The 14,583-nt window shown below is 42.0% G+C and overlaps 1 protein-coding gene across 1 annotated transcript in view; it reads left to right on the top strand.

Moving 5' to 3' along the window:
* Positions 1-3,206, top strand: part of oprl1 (opiate receptor-like 1) — a gene marked incomplete at both ends in the record, with an annotated part of 50,140 nt that extends 46,934 nt beyond the window's left edge. The window contains one exon of the mRNA XM_080535098.1: positions 2,701-3,206. Within this exon, the coding sequence (XP_080391224.1) occupies positions 2,701-3,206 (506 nt within the window). The remainder of the gene's footprint in view (positions 1-2,700) is intronic.
* Positions 3,207-14,583: the final 11,377 nt, after the last annotated feature.

Below are 14,583 nucleotides of genomic sequence, written 5' to 3'. Positions count from 1 at the left end.
GCTGATATTCATTTCATATTTTAATGAGATTTTAATTAGTGTAATTATTGATGTCATGTTATTCTAATAATAGCCTCCAGAAGAAAAGCGCTTCCTAAGCCGTGGCTATGTCCCAACCATCCTGTCAGAGGCTGTTCTGTGTGGCTTAAAACAGTACAAGTGCTTATTTTACAGTATTATTATAACCCTCAGTATTTCATTACTTAAAAAAATGTTTTATTTGACAGTGTTATTTAAAAGCAGTCCAAGTATTTCCGGTGTTGGTTTGGGATGAACAGAACAGTGAGAGCGGACCAATCTGATTGTGCATGCTGCTACATGCTACTGTTCCCGGTGGGCACGTCACTTACCAGTGACCGTCACAAAGTGTTGGATCTGATCTCAAGTCTCCAAAACTCTAAATACATTTTCTGCTCTGCACCCAATTTGCAATTCAACATGGCACATTTTGCAACACACTGCACACGGTTCTCTACATAAGACACAGGAGTCTGACATGAAGTCACATGTTTGCCATTTCCAAACACTGCCAATCGAAACACTAGCTACCTACCTTATTGCGTAATTGTCGAATCGTCAATCAGGATGTAAGCACTATAAAACCCAGTTTAGGCAAGATGCCAAGTATTTTTCTTTCCATTCCTTTTCCTTTTTCCTTCCTTTTTCTTTGTATGTTTTCCTCAAAGTTTTCATTTCTGTTTACTGTATTTGAAAGAGTTTATTTTTTGTTCACACTGTCGTGTTTGCTAATATAAACGCGTGAGACAACTGTTAACTAAATATATCTGGTACTTTATTAACCATCCAGTTCCACCATTCAATCCATAACTGCCGCTTTCCCACTGCGCATGCTCTCCCGTCCATTCCCAACTCATTCCCATTGGTCTACAGCATAAGCGTCACACCATATAATTATTATCATTATGTTCTAACTAACATAATACCACACACACACCACTGTAATGTATACTGTATGTGCTGTGCATACGTTACACTGATTTATATTGTTTCAACAGTATACTATGTTGTGTTTCTGCACATAATGTGACACAGTCTGATGAAAAGGTTTGCATGTCGGCAATTCTCAAGTCGTGTAAATGACCAAAAAAATAATTGTTGAAGAGCCCACTCGATATAACAAACAACAGTTTTAGGATCACTAAATACTTGGGTAAATACTAAATTATTGGGTAAGTCATACATGGCTTGTAAACAAACATACGTTTTAGGATGTGTTCAAAAACAAGGACTGTGTGATCATCTAATTAAGTGTAGTTATATGTTTTTAGCATGTTGATGTTCTATCAGCATGTTGTGGTGATGTGCTAAACAGTTAGCAATCTTCCTTTTTAGCTCCTAGCTAATAGCAGCTGTTTTGGGTGTGTTTTGATTCTCGGTATGGTCTTTTTCTTCGGTATTTTGTTTGAGGTGTACCAACATTCAAATAAGCATATCTTTAAAAAAAAAAAAATAGATTTCAATGTATGACACATCATTTGAAATCTTACAATCTGCACTTTCGTAATCTGTAAATTGCCCTATTTGAGGACTTTTCACATATTTCTGTAGACTTGAACAATCTCTCTGCAGAATTCTCAACATACAGACCTATTTTATTATGACAAAGCCCACCAAAGATGAAAGTGCTTTTGATTGAGCACAACAGTTGGTTGAAAAACTACATAATATATGAATGAAGTGTGTGCTATTTGGTGCAAAAGTGTTCATGTTGTTTAGAATGCAGTGATCATTTTGCAGGATATACAAGGTGTTTTGCACTTTGGGTGTGTGGTTTTGTAAAATGTGTTAAGTGTTTTGAGAAAATTAGCCCTGTTTCTGTAATCTGTAAAAAAAAAAAAAAAATATGTAATTCATTAGCAGCCAAGTACAGTATTATTTGAGATTTGTAGATGGTGTGCATTAGTCGCACTTGCCTTGAGGCTTGGACTTGTTGAAGAAACATTAAACAATATTTCCTTGTGTCCCATCCATCCTGTCTCTGCTATGGGCAATAGGCTGTTGCATGTCGCCTTACAAAATTAGTAGTGCTTATTTTACAGTGTTGGAGCCTATTATTATTTGAAAGCAGCCCAAGGGCAGTATTATATGTAAGCCCTATTCGGACAGGATTAGTTTTACTAAGGGGAGGCAGGGTAATGTAATCATTACAAGAGCGTGTCCTTAATATTAGTCTAGTGTGAATAGGTCATGTCAGTACATTTTAAAGACTGTGTGACTGAGGTTGTAATTATTCTGGCCTCTTTGGTGTGTGGCCTGCATTATGATGATGCTGGGTAACGATCACTGGTACTTGTGTGGCTGGTAGGCTATACTGTGATCAGTGAAAGTAAGCTGTCATGTTGATATGTTGTTATTAATATTGTTCTGTAGGCTACAATATGAAACTGTAGAGTGAACTATCCCTTTACCCCTCTGTTCTCTCTTCTCTATATCCTCCTCCTAGGTGTGGAGTGAGCTATCCCTTTACCCCTCTGCCCTCTCTTCTCTATATCCTCCTCCTAGGTGTGGAGTGAACTATCCCTTTACCCCTCTGTTCTCTCTTCTCTGTATCCTCTTCCTAGGTGTGGAGTGAACTATCCCTTTACCCCTCTGTTCTCTCTTCTCTATATCCTCCTCCTAGGTGTGGAGTGAACTATACCTTTACCCCTCTGTTCTCTCTTCTCTGTATCCTCCTCCTAGGTGTGGAGTGTATCGTGGTCCTCCCGAACCCAGTCTTCGGCACGTGCGTGTTCCTCTTCTCCTTCCTCATCCCCGTGGCCATCATCAGCGTCTGCTACAGCCTGATGGTGAAGCGTCTCCGCAGCGTCCGCATCCTGTCCGGCTCCAAGGAGAAGGACCGCAACCTGCGGCGCATCACCCGCATGGTCCTGGTGGTGGTGGCCGCCTTCGTGGTGTGCTGGACCCCCATCCAGATCATGGCGCTGGCCCAGGCGCTGGGCTTCAACCTGGGCAGCCTGCTCACCGTGGTCCTGATGCACTTCTGCATCGCCCTGGGCTACGTCAACAGCAGCCTCAACCCCGTCCTCTACGCCTTCCTGGACGAGAACTTCAAGCGCTGCTTCCGGGAGTTCTGTCACCCGTCCCCGTTCAGGCTGGACGTGCAGCAGTCGGGGAGGATGCGGAGCATCGCCAGGGAGGTGGCCTACAACTGCAAGACAGCTGACGGGAACACGAACCCCGCGTGACTAGGCGTGGAGCTCCCCCTGATGGGGAGCGATCCGCACCATGCCAACACAGGGAGAGGGAACTCCAACACGGAGCTGACTCAGATCACGGCCCTCTAGCATCACGGACGCCCCCACGGCCGGAGGGAGCCTGGGGGGCGGGGAGACTACCGTCAGGGCCGAGTCGTGGCCTGGGAGCCAGAGGACAATGGCCGTGGAAAGGGGGTGAGGCTGGAGGGCAAGCGCATGGACAGGCGCATCACCCCAATGGCAGAGGTGGAGCTGGGGGGCATTGGTCATGCTTGGGGGTCAGGGGTTAAGCTTGGGATTCAGGGGTAAAGCTAGGGGTTCAGGGGTAAAACTGGGGGATGGGGCCTCTACCCTCACAGCCAGGGTTAAGGGTTTGGGACAGGGGTACAACCTCCACTTTGGGTGGGGCTGGGGGGGTAAAACGTCACATGTGTGGACTAACCTTCTGGGGACAAGGGGCTCTCTTCTTCTCAGTGTCTTTTACATGTTTTTATTTTGGTTTATAATTTTGTTTGTAAATTATGTTGTTATTGTCTTTTTTATTTGCTTTATTGTACGGATGCTTTTTTGTCTGGTTCTCTGCTGTGATTAAATGATTAATTAATTGTGTTTTTTGTTTACCCTGAGAGGAACAACGTATCAAATTCCATTGCCTTAAATACCAAGCAAAGTCTGTTATCAAAGCTATCCACATGGGGATACTGTGTTTTGGTCCTTGTTGGTGCTTAACTGTTAGTTTTCTACTTGCTTGTTTTGTATTACCTAGCAGACTTTGTGTAGGAACGGACAGTGTATCGCAGAGACTTGCTTATCTAAGCCTCATCTTAATTGATGACATTAATTGCAGATGCGCTCTATATATATTTTTGCTTGTTGTCCTGTAAAAAAGAACAGATATTTTGTATTACAGTGTGATTTGTAGCACAGTCTTAGAGTATGACAACTTAAAAGGGAAAATATGAAAACATGTGGTGTTACTCTGTTTAGACATGCTATATACAGTATATACGTGTGTATATATAGGGGAGGGGTGTATGTACTGTATATATATACATATATATATATATATATATACATATATACACTTATGTAAAAGTATTGTTAAAGTCTAAGTCACTTTTATCTCTCTTTATAAAAACGTGTTCTTGGTGTAAATTTGCCTCTGTACACATTGTTTCCTCGTTCTATACAAAGCAGGAAGACTGTTTTAGTTTACATTTACAGACCACTTGAATGTCAACTGAATTTTATCAAAAAGCCAAATCTAGCAACAACAAAAAAAGTCATTATTAAAAAAGCAAAACAGTGTTTGCATAAATGGTTGTCGCTGTAATGAAGATTGTAATGGTATGCGTACTCATGTGGACTGTATTTTACTTAGCTATTTATTAATTTGTTCTTGATTTTGCTGATGAACTGAATTTATATGCTAGCCAGCTTGTTGTTAATGCTAAGAACATTTGCTGAAGCTTGAATTTTAAATTGTATATTTTTCTCTGCATTTAAATAAAATGGCAATGATGGGAATGAAGATCCGTTTTGCTTCTGCGTCTGTCGCTCCAGAAATCATGTCATCCAGACGGCCTCGTTGACGTTCATTCATTCTAATCACTTCTCATATTGATCGGTGCTGTGTGGCTCTGCTGGGAGAGCATGGTGCTAATAATGTTTAGATTATGGATTTGATTCTAGGACCATATTTACAAAATGTACAATATATACACCATATACAGACCACATAATCCAAAACACTGTACTGTACAGTTAGTCATTTGGGATAAAAGTGTCTGTTAAATGCCATATGTACCTAATGTAATGCAACAGTCACAGTGTACCTTCAGTGGTTCTCAATACTATCGCAATACAGTCTAACCTCCAAGAGAATGATGCTGATGCTGGCTACCCTTTACTTCTCCATTATTCAGTAGATTCCCCCTTGATATATGCTCCGGTGGTATTTTTATCCCATTGCACCTCATATCAAAGGAAAAGTGTGAGTCGTTAGCGAACAGTGAGATATTAGCCTTTGGAAACAAAGTGTTGCACACACATAATCGCAATGATAAAACCACTTTTCATGTTTGTTCTCCAAACAGAGCAATGTCAGAATGTTAGGATCGCTATGGTGACGCAAACTGATGGTTTGATTTCTCGTGGAATCCCACTGAATGTAATTGTGTCACATTCTCTTTTACTATGGTTTCAAAAAAAGAGAAGTGTTTCCAAACACACAGTGCTACAACATCCATGCTAATTAATGTAGCTTTTAAAGTGGCAATATTCATTGTAAGGGAAATGAGAAGGTAATTAGATACGGTAATTATTTCCCATTGTGGGAATACCTCTGCCATTAACTACTATAAACTAGGAGATCAATAAGGATGCAGACACATCTGAGTGTACACAAAGGGTGCTGCGGCTCCTGTTGCTTTTTGGCAGCATTATTGATATTAAATGTAGTTTAACATTTAGTTGCTATAGTAACATTTTATATGGGATTCATCCAGCTTGTTACACACACACACACCCACACAGAGCATATGGTGATTTCTGATCTTGACTAATAGATGCGTGTGTGTGTGTGTGTGTGTGTGTGTGTGTGTGTGTGTGTGTGTGGTGATCTTGGTGTGTGCTGTGCAAGACCTCCAACCCCGCCTCCCCCGCCCCAACCACCCACACACACACACATACACACACACACACACACACACACACACACACACACACACACATATACACCACACACACACTCTGCTGATCTTGCATGTTGTTCAGGGAGACACTCCAAAAGCAGAGAACGCCCAGAGATAAGTCTCCCTGAGATTCCCGGCCAACTCCTAAATCTTCTCCCTCCTTATGACCCCTCTTCTGCTCTCTCACCCCCAATGCACCCCCCCCCCCTATGATGATGAAGGCAGAAAGAGCAGCAGCCCTGAGCATGTGAAGATAACTGTACATTAGAGACCTCAGAGCATGCAATTACTACTGTACTCTCTCTCCAGATGCAGTGGAAGTTCATGCTCTTTTCAACGCAGTGCAAGAAATGCCATAGCACTTTATGGGCTCCAGCAAGCTGTTAGTACTACTGCAGTAACTCATATAGATCATCACGCCTCTCTCTCTCTCTGGTTGGACGCTCTCTCTCTTTTTCTTTTTGTCTCTCTCTCCAGATACAGTGTTTGTATATGTATATCCCTTTCTACCCCCCTGCATATCCATCTGTCTGGTGTGTAGTGTGTGTTTTTTCTGCGCGTACGTGTGCGTGTGTGTGCGTGTGTGTGTGTGTGTGTGTGTGTGTGAGTGTGTGTGTGTGTGAGTGTACTGAAGCTCCCTGAAGGGCTTGTGCATTGCCTATCCACTTACAGAACCTGCCAGGCTCACCACGTTGCTGCATCACATCCCAGAGTAATGAGGCCTCCATCTGGCCCCAGACAGAGCTGGATGGACCGTTTGACAGGAATAAACCTCCTCTTATCCCAACTCGCTTGGAACACATCAACAACAATTCCCACATCAACAGTATGAAAACAAACGGTAAGCCTTAGAACTCTTAAATGGAACTTCTGTATCTCCATGTGACTATCGATCTGAGAGGACTTATAGGAGCAGTGCCTATACACCATAGACGGTGTTTCCAGTTGCTTGTTGCGGTTGATGCATAGCTACTGTATACTGGTAGCCAGTGAATACAGAATGCTGAACGCTCCAACCCCTTCACGAGGTAACAGACAAGACCTATAACTGATTGTGTTTAGGGATATTGTTCGAGAGGTAGGAACATAAGCATGCGTACGCAAAAACACAAGTTACAGGTAGCACAGGTGGGTTGTAGTTATTGGTTTAGGGGGGTGGAGTAGAGGTGCGTCCATTACTGCCTAATCGCGAAGTTCCGTAAGTTTTGCAAATTCACTTATACTCACCTAGCAAATGTTAAGTATTTAACTAAATATAATAATCTATATGCGCCAACCAGGACGCTTAATTGGGAACACATACTATTGTGTGAAGGGGCACAACTTAATTAGTGGATTGTGTTGAATATGAGAGAGGAGTCAATGGAGGTGATTCACCAGCATCTTCCGAAGCAGTGGTGTGACGAAGGTAAGAAAACCAAAAGAGTTTTTCTCATTTCTCCTGCAATCCAATGTCAGTGATTTAGCTAGACAGTAACATTGAGAGGGTCTAAGAACAAGCAGCTGTACTGTATACTGTACTATACTGCCCACACAGTAGAATAACTTTCAGCCGTCACTCTTAGGCCCGATCCCAATTCACCCCTATGGTTCAGTTTTACGCATTCACGTTTAGGGTAGGGGTGTCCCAATTCATATTTTATCAAGGGCTAGGGGTAAGGGGGAGGGCTATCCATGGCTCCGTTTGGAGATTTTTCATGACCACACTACATTCGGAGCCATAACCCTTCCCCCCAGCATGCATTGCGAATCATCTACAGAAATCTGATTTCGCTCTAGGCAATGCGGAAAACAATCACAAATGTAATTTACTTTTTCTGTAATTACTTGTTAATAAACATTAGAAAAATTATGATAACCATCTTATTATCTTAGTTTAATGTCATTTCATTACATTATAAACCTTGTCTTTATAACAAGCATAACCAAAAAATTATGCTATTATGCTGATGTGCTGTGCATAGTCATAGACCGTTCCACAGTCCAATGGAAGTGCCAAGCACAGCCTTCCCATGAAAATAAATCTGCGCTCCCTGTCTAACATTATATATCTAACGTTACATGTTTCAAGGGTGATCTGTGCATGATAATGCTGCATTTTGACATATTTCATGTCGCATTTCCCCCGCTGAGCTGCACTTATTAAACCAAAACAACCATTATCGGTCTAGCGTTACATATTTTAAGGCTGATTTGTGCATGATATTCATGCATTTTACATGTCTAAAGACTAAAGATCAGCTGTGAAGTTGTTGCACAGGGTAGGAGCATGGGTTGAAAGCCTACAGAGCACCGTTATTCTGTCATGATAATGAAGCATTGTTCTTTTTTATTTGATGACTTGTTAGATCGATTGATAGCGTAAAACTTAAGTTGTGAATGAATCGCGAGCGTCAATGCTTTTCTATGACACTACTGATGACGTATCAGGGTATTGAAGGGTTGTCCCATTTCATCGGGAAAGATTTCAACCACTACGGCTTGTGGCTTTGTTCGGAGGCCTTGGCTCCAAAGCAACTGGCACTCCAAAATGAGCCATAGAGGCAGAAAAGGGAATCAGGATGGGGCCTTAAGCAACGCTAGACCATACATCCATCATAGTGCAGCTGGTGTCCTGCTCTCTGATGTTAAACATTGGTGTTCTTGACCTACGTTTACACTAATTAATGTAGCTTATAAAGTGGCAATATTCATTGTAAGGGAAATTAGAAGATAATTAGATGAGGTAATTATTTCCCATTGTGGGAGTACCTCTGCCATTATCTACAATAAACTAGGAGATCAATTCATTAGACACACAGGAGCAGGTCATGGTTATAATTGTCAATGTTTTTTCCGATGGAGATTTGCAGAACATGTCACTGTAAGACTCTATGGATCTTTACAAGTACCTGTAGTGTGGAATACTCAGTACAGACACTTCTTACTTACTCAGTTCACACTTGCTTGGGAGTTTGATAACATTCTCCCCCTATTCAGCCAGACACACTCTCTGGGGTTTAATCTGCCCGTGGCATTTCCAAGAGATGAAGTGCAAATGGTAGTACACTGAGAGGGTCATATGGTAATCTCTGGAAATGTCAAAGTAAACAGCCCGGTCTGTGAGCGATAGTACTCTCCATGCTGGAGTCATGTGTGAGGATGAGAGCCAGTGACAGGAATCAAAGGATATCAGCCAGTACATTTGTACTGTATACAGTGTGTGTATACACAACGCCTGGGTCCGAGTGTTTGCTTGAGTGCCGTGCAAATGGAGGGTTTTCACTTATCGGACTCCAGCGGTTCAATTGCATGCCAACTCAATCAAACAAAGAAATCCTTTCAAATGCTGTTTGAACTGAGGAATGGTGTGATGGCTATCTCTCACAGCCACTGTACACGAGGTCTACGGCTAATAGCTTGGATCATAGTAAATTTGTATTTATTCAAGTGTGTAGTTCTTTAGTAATGGATTCAGTGTTGGGGAACTATAGACTCAACAGCAGGTAGTCCAGTCGCTATGGTGACACATCTGCGGTCCTTAGTGACTTGAACACAGCGCCAGTGCTGTTGTTTCATCTTCCTGTGTCTTTCTGTAAAACCTTACCAGACTTTATAGTTTTTAAAAAATTCATGCAGGGGCTGAAATGTTCTCGGCTGTCATGTACAGTGGCAGATGACTACCCTTGTTTCTCCCCCCCCCCCCCCCCCCCCCCCACACACACACACACGCATACACACACTTTCACACCAATCCCCCTAGGTGGTCTTTCAGTCTGTAATCACTAGGTGACACAAATGTCAGCAGTAAAGGTCATGGAGCATTTTCCTCTCTCAGAACAGTACAAAGAGAAAGGCAAGGTGAACCCACATCAATAACTAAGACTAACCATTCCGTAACACTGGGTCTGTAACACCTTCTTTTTTTTCTCTCTTCCCCTCTCTCGTTCTCTTTTATTGTTGTTCTCTCCCTCTCTCCTCCCTGCTATAATTATTCTGGAGTTCTCAGCCCTAAATGACCGTAACCATTTAGCGATGTGATAATTATGCAGCTGCTAGCATATTGGAGTCTACAGTATTGACAGGGAGGCCTCAGGCTCCATATGCTACGGCTTACGGCTTTCATTGAGTGAGAGATACACGTTTTGTGATGGCATTTTGCATTTGATAAGTTGTGTGTGTGTGTGTGTGTGTGTGTGTGTGTGTATGTGTATGCGAAGGTCAACATGTGTGGGTGGAAGAATGCTGATTATAGACAATTAATGGTACCTACAGTACAAAGATGTCTTCCTGGAAATGTCTAGAATTCAATTACAAGAGCAAGTCTTATTGTATTAGGCTTCCAGCGTTGCCATGGTCATTTTCACATACAATTAACATGTGTCTGTGAATTGAGTGTTTGTTGTTCCCATTGTGTATGTTGTATAACACAATGTTGTAAAACACGTGAATCACACATTGAGACCCTTGGGTTCCAGGAAGGTTCTATAAGAGCCCCTCTAGTTCTCAGAACAATTTATTTATTTGAACTCTAAGTGAAATTACTAAATATAGTGGAAAAGGGCTCTTTGAACAGGCATAGAAAATCCACAAAATACAATCAAAGTCACGCTGTGTTGTTAAGCAGCATTAGCCACACGACTGTACAGTACGTTTAGCTCTGATCTGTGTTTCTAGAAGTATGTGTGCAACATTCATTTTGTGCTTTGTGTTGCATGTTTTATGTTGTTTTACTCTTAGTGAAGCAAAGATCCCCGTTCATCATGAACCTTACTAGCTCGCTCCCTGTGTGCACTGGAAATAGTGACTCAGCACAGTGGATTAATGAAGTGGATCCATGCTACAGTACAGCATTGACATGAATGGAGAAGTATTGATTCAGTAGCAGGAATCAATGATATCAGCCTTGTTTGTTTGTGTTTCATACAGTATTTAGAGAGGGCATCAGATTCTTCTTATCTCTTTTTCATTCATGTATGTTATATTACGGTGTGTTATGTCATTCTCGCCCTTCCTCACTTCCCTCTCTCCATGACCAGCCTCTGGAAAGCTCATGAATACACATGCACGATATTCACTGTCAGCACAATTTGTATGATTTGTTTTAACATGAATGGTTTTTTTCATTGCTCCTCTGATCATTTCACCTCTTTTTGGCATAGACTAGTGAGAGTGCCACATATAGCGTCACAAACATTCTGTGTGCGAGGTCCCAAATTGTCTAAGTGACTCATTACGATTCCCTCTGCCTTATTTAGTATGCCCCTCTAACTGAAGTCGTAGACAATCGGGATGAGATTCCGTGATTGATCTGTTTTTTTCCAACGACTGGCGCTGGAGAGAAATGAAGCATTGCGTCACAGGGTAGCACTGAATCATGAGCCATTTTGGAAGATAGATGTAGATAGTATTGAGCTTTAGAAGGTCTTGATGGATCTTCCTATCTGCTTCCGCCTGAGCACTCCCTTAGGTTGTGGATGTGTAGGTGATTAGGTGTACATTCTAGATGTAGTTATCGATTCTGTCTATTCCTTCCTTCTTTTTTTCCCTTTTTTTAAGAAAAAATAGTTTCCAAACAGGCCCATAGATTTCAGTGTGATCCTGACAGCAAGGCGCTATGCCAGGTCAGAGTTCACAGCCCTACTGGTCCATGATGTTACATAAACAAATATGGTCGTTTCTTTTCTACACATGATGGGATGGCAAATTAGAGCCTATAGGGAGAATGAATGACAGCAGGTCAAGGGGTCAAGAGGTCTATAGGTCAGGCTGATCTATTGATACTGTCATACTGGCCCAACTTAGTGACTCTGTACTGCCTAAGCCAATGGAAACTGTACTGCCTTGAGTCCAATAGATGAGTTTACTCCAAAGCTTCCTCCCCAGAGGGTGTAAAAAAAGGAGAGGTAAGACTCATGAATAAAGGAGAATGCCAGCAGATCAATAAGCTTGCTGCTGCTCTGTCTAAATCTCATAAAACCCAGCAACACACAACCACAGCCGCACATGAATAATGCATAAATGATAGCCCTGACTGGCTGGGACAGAGGAATGGAAAAATGGTAATCTTTCAGAGCATTATGGTACCTTCCCCAAAGACATTCAAACATGAAGTAGGAGAGGTGGGAGTGGGCCTGAATAGAAATTGTTTAGAAGAAACGGGGCATTTATTTTTTATTTTTTAAAGAGTTTCTCTCTCCGATAGTTTGTGTGTGACTGAGTCTTAGATCTGCGTGTTAAAGTGAGACCTGAAAGGTTATAGCTTGACGAGCGTGAGCGTGTGGTCCGACTGTAAATGGAAATAATCAGACACAAACCACAAGTTTTGTTTTCCCTTGGGCATCAGCTTTCACTTTTAACTTTCAGGCTAATCAGGGAAGGACATTCTAGATAATACATCCCGAGCATCAAACACACCTAACAGAACAGACAAATAAACACCCATGTTGTTCTGATGCAGATGTCATTGTCTGCCACATTCTATCCTAGCTATCCTTCTTGTGATTCTCTGCATGGTCGTCCCTACCAATGCCTGTCTCTAACAGTGGCAGGGCTTTACGGGAATAAGCCTCCCTGACCACTGAAGTCCATGGCTGAAGGAGCATGTCCATGGTTGAAGGGGCATGTCCATGGCTGTGTGTGTGTCAATGTACTGTGTTCCTGCCTCCTCCTACAGAGGAGAGGAGGGGAATGAGAATGTTCCTGTGGGTCGGGGGTGTCAAACTCAATTTCATATTGGGCCACATCAGCATTATGGTTGCCCTCAAAGGTCTGGTTGTAACTGTAAGACTAAATGTATCTACTCTTTATCCTATTACAAAATTGCCTCTGCATTTGATTATTATTGGTTTTAGTAATAACTTAATTCATAACTAGCTCTGAAAGCAGAAGGCTAGGAAAGATAATGGCAAGCAGATGTTCAAATGTACAACTATTGAACAATTTATTTTAAAAATGAGTTAAGTAACAAAAATACACGCTTGTGCATCGATATATATATATATATATATATATATATATATATATATATATATATATATATATATATATATATATGCATGTACATAGACACAAAAATACTGTATGTGGGCACACATACTCACATTTCTCTGTGTTATTATAACATACATCTTTTATTAGATTAAGAAACCCTCATCATTACTCATCCACAAAGATCAACATTTTCAAGTGAATAATAAAGTTCTTGTTTTTTTTCACACAAATATGATCAAGTACTATTTATTACTTTAACTTTGTTTAACTTTTTGGTTGTAGTTGAGAAGGGTAGAATTATGGTACAGCAAATAAATGTGCTCTGATCGAACAGTGGCATAAACATTGTTTGTATTCCAACAGCTAATTTGCTGAGATCATGTGTGAGATGACAGTAATGTGGCATTTTACAAAAAAAACTAATGGCTGCAGATAGCCTTGCAGTGTGCATGAACACACACACACACACACACACACACACGCACACACACACACACACACACACACACACACACACACACACACATACACACACCTACACAAACACACACACACACACACACACACACACACACACACACACACACACAAAGTAGTATGTAATAAAGTCCAAAATAAAAATGGTTGTTAAAAGGGTTGTTTTAGTTCATAACTATACTGGTCAGGTTCTGGTTGATGTTACGCAGACATGATGTGGACGAAGTGGGATATGAGAGTGATGCTAACACATAATACAAGGAAACATAATACAGATCATAGGTTCCATGGGTGAGGACTGTATTAGCCAAAGGTGGCAGAAGAGACTGTTACAAAACAAGGACGTGCAATCTATTCCTACCTCACCCCATGGTGCGTGCGTGCACGTGTAGAGTGTGTATGTGTATATTTATTCACACAAGCACTTCATCTATGAGTAGTGTTTCCTCCTAAACAGATCTGTGTGCAGAGCCTTTGAAGAGGCTCCTCAAGAAAAAGGAGAGGGTTCTTGGATGAGAATGCATCCCCCTGCAAATGAAAATCACTCTTGACACTGATTGAAAAAGGCCTCTCTAGCTGCCTCTCTTCAATTTACAGTGGAGCCAATTAGAGAATACTGTAGGAGTTTGACCCTGGATAGTCAAAACACAGACACCTCGCAAATAATGTCTTTCTCTTCCCCTTTGACATCTTATACAGAAGATGCTTTCAAGTTGCTTTATGACATCATACTGTACTGTAGTGGTGGAACATCATAGCCAGAAACGTACAATTAAGCAATATCACACGAGAGGGAGTGTGTTATACTGAATATCAGCACGGCTGTGATTGTCTTCGGTACTCGGCCGCACGAGCTCGAGTGTGATATTGCTTTTATACAACAGTTCTACTACATGATTTATTAGTAGTTATTATTTTATTTTTTTTATCCCTTTTTCACCCAATTTGGTAGCCAATTGAACCCAACCTAGCATCCAATTATCCCCTGCCTATTGCGAAGGATCCGCCGCACGACCCCGTGGCCGGCAGTCCCAGAGGAGGCCGCCAGGCAGACTAGCTGACTGGCTCCTCGAGCCCAGCACCTGTTATTCCGGCACCCCGGGGGCGCTGTTGCGCGACGGATCCTTGTCCGGAAATACTCCTATACCGCCCTCGGGAGCGGCCGCCCAATATGTCGCTCCCCGTGTGTGCCCCAGCCATATCCGGATCTGGCGAGCTGGGATACG

The sequence above is a fragment of the Nansenia antarctica genome (genome assembly GCF_963989245.1).
Source record: "Nansenia antarctica genome assembly, chromosome: 6".
In the NCBI taxonomy this organism is placed as follows: Eukaryota; Metazoa; Chordata; class Actinopteri; order Argentiniformes; family Microstomatidae; genus Nansenia; species Nansenia antarctica.
Note: the sequence above shows the minus strand (reverse complement) of the source record. Positions and strands in the feature narration are given on the sequence as shown.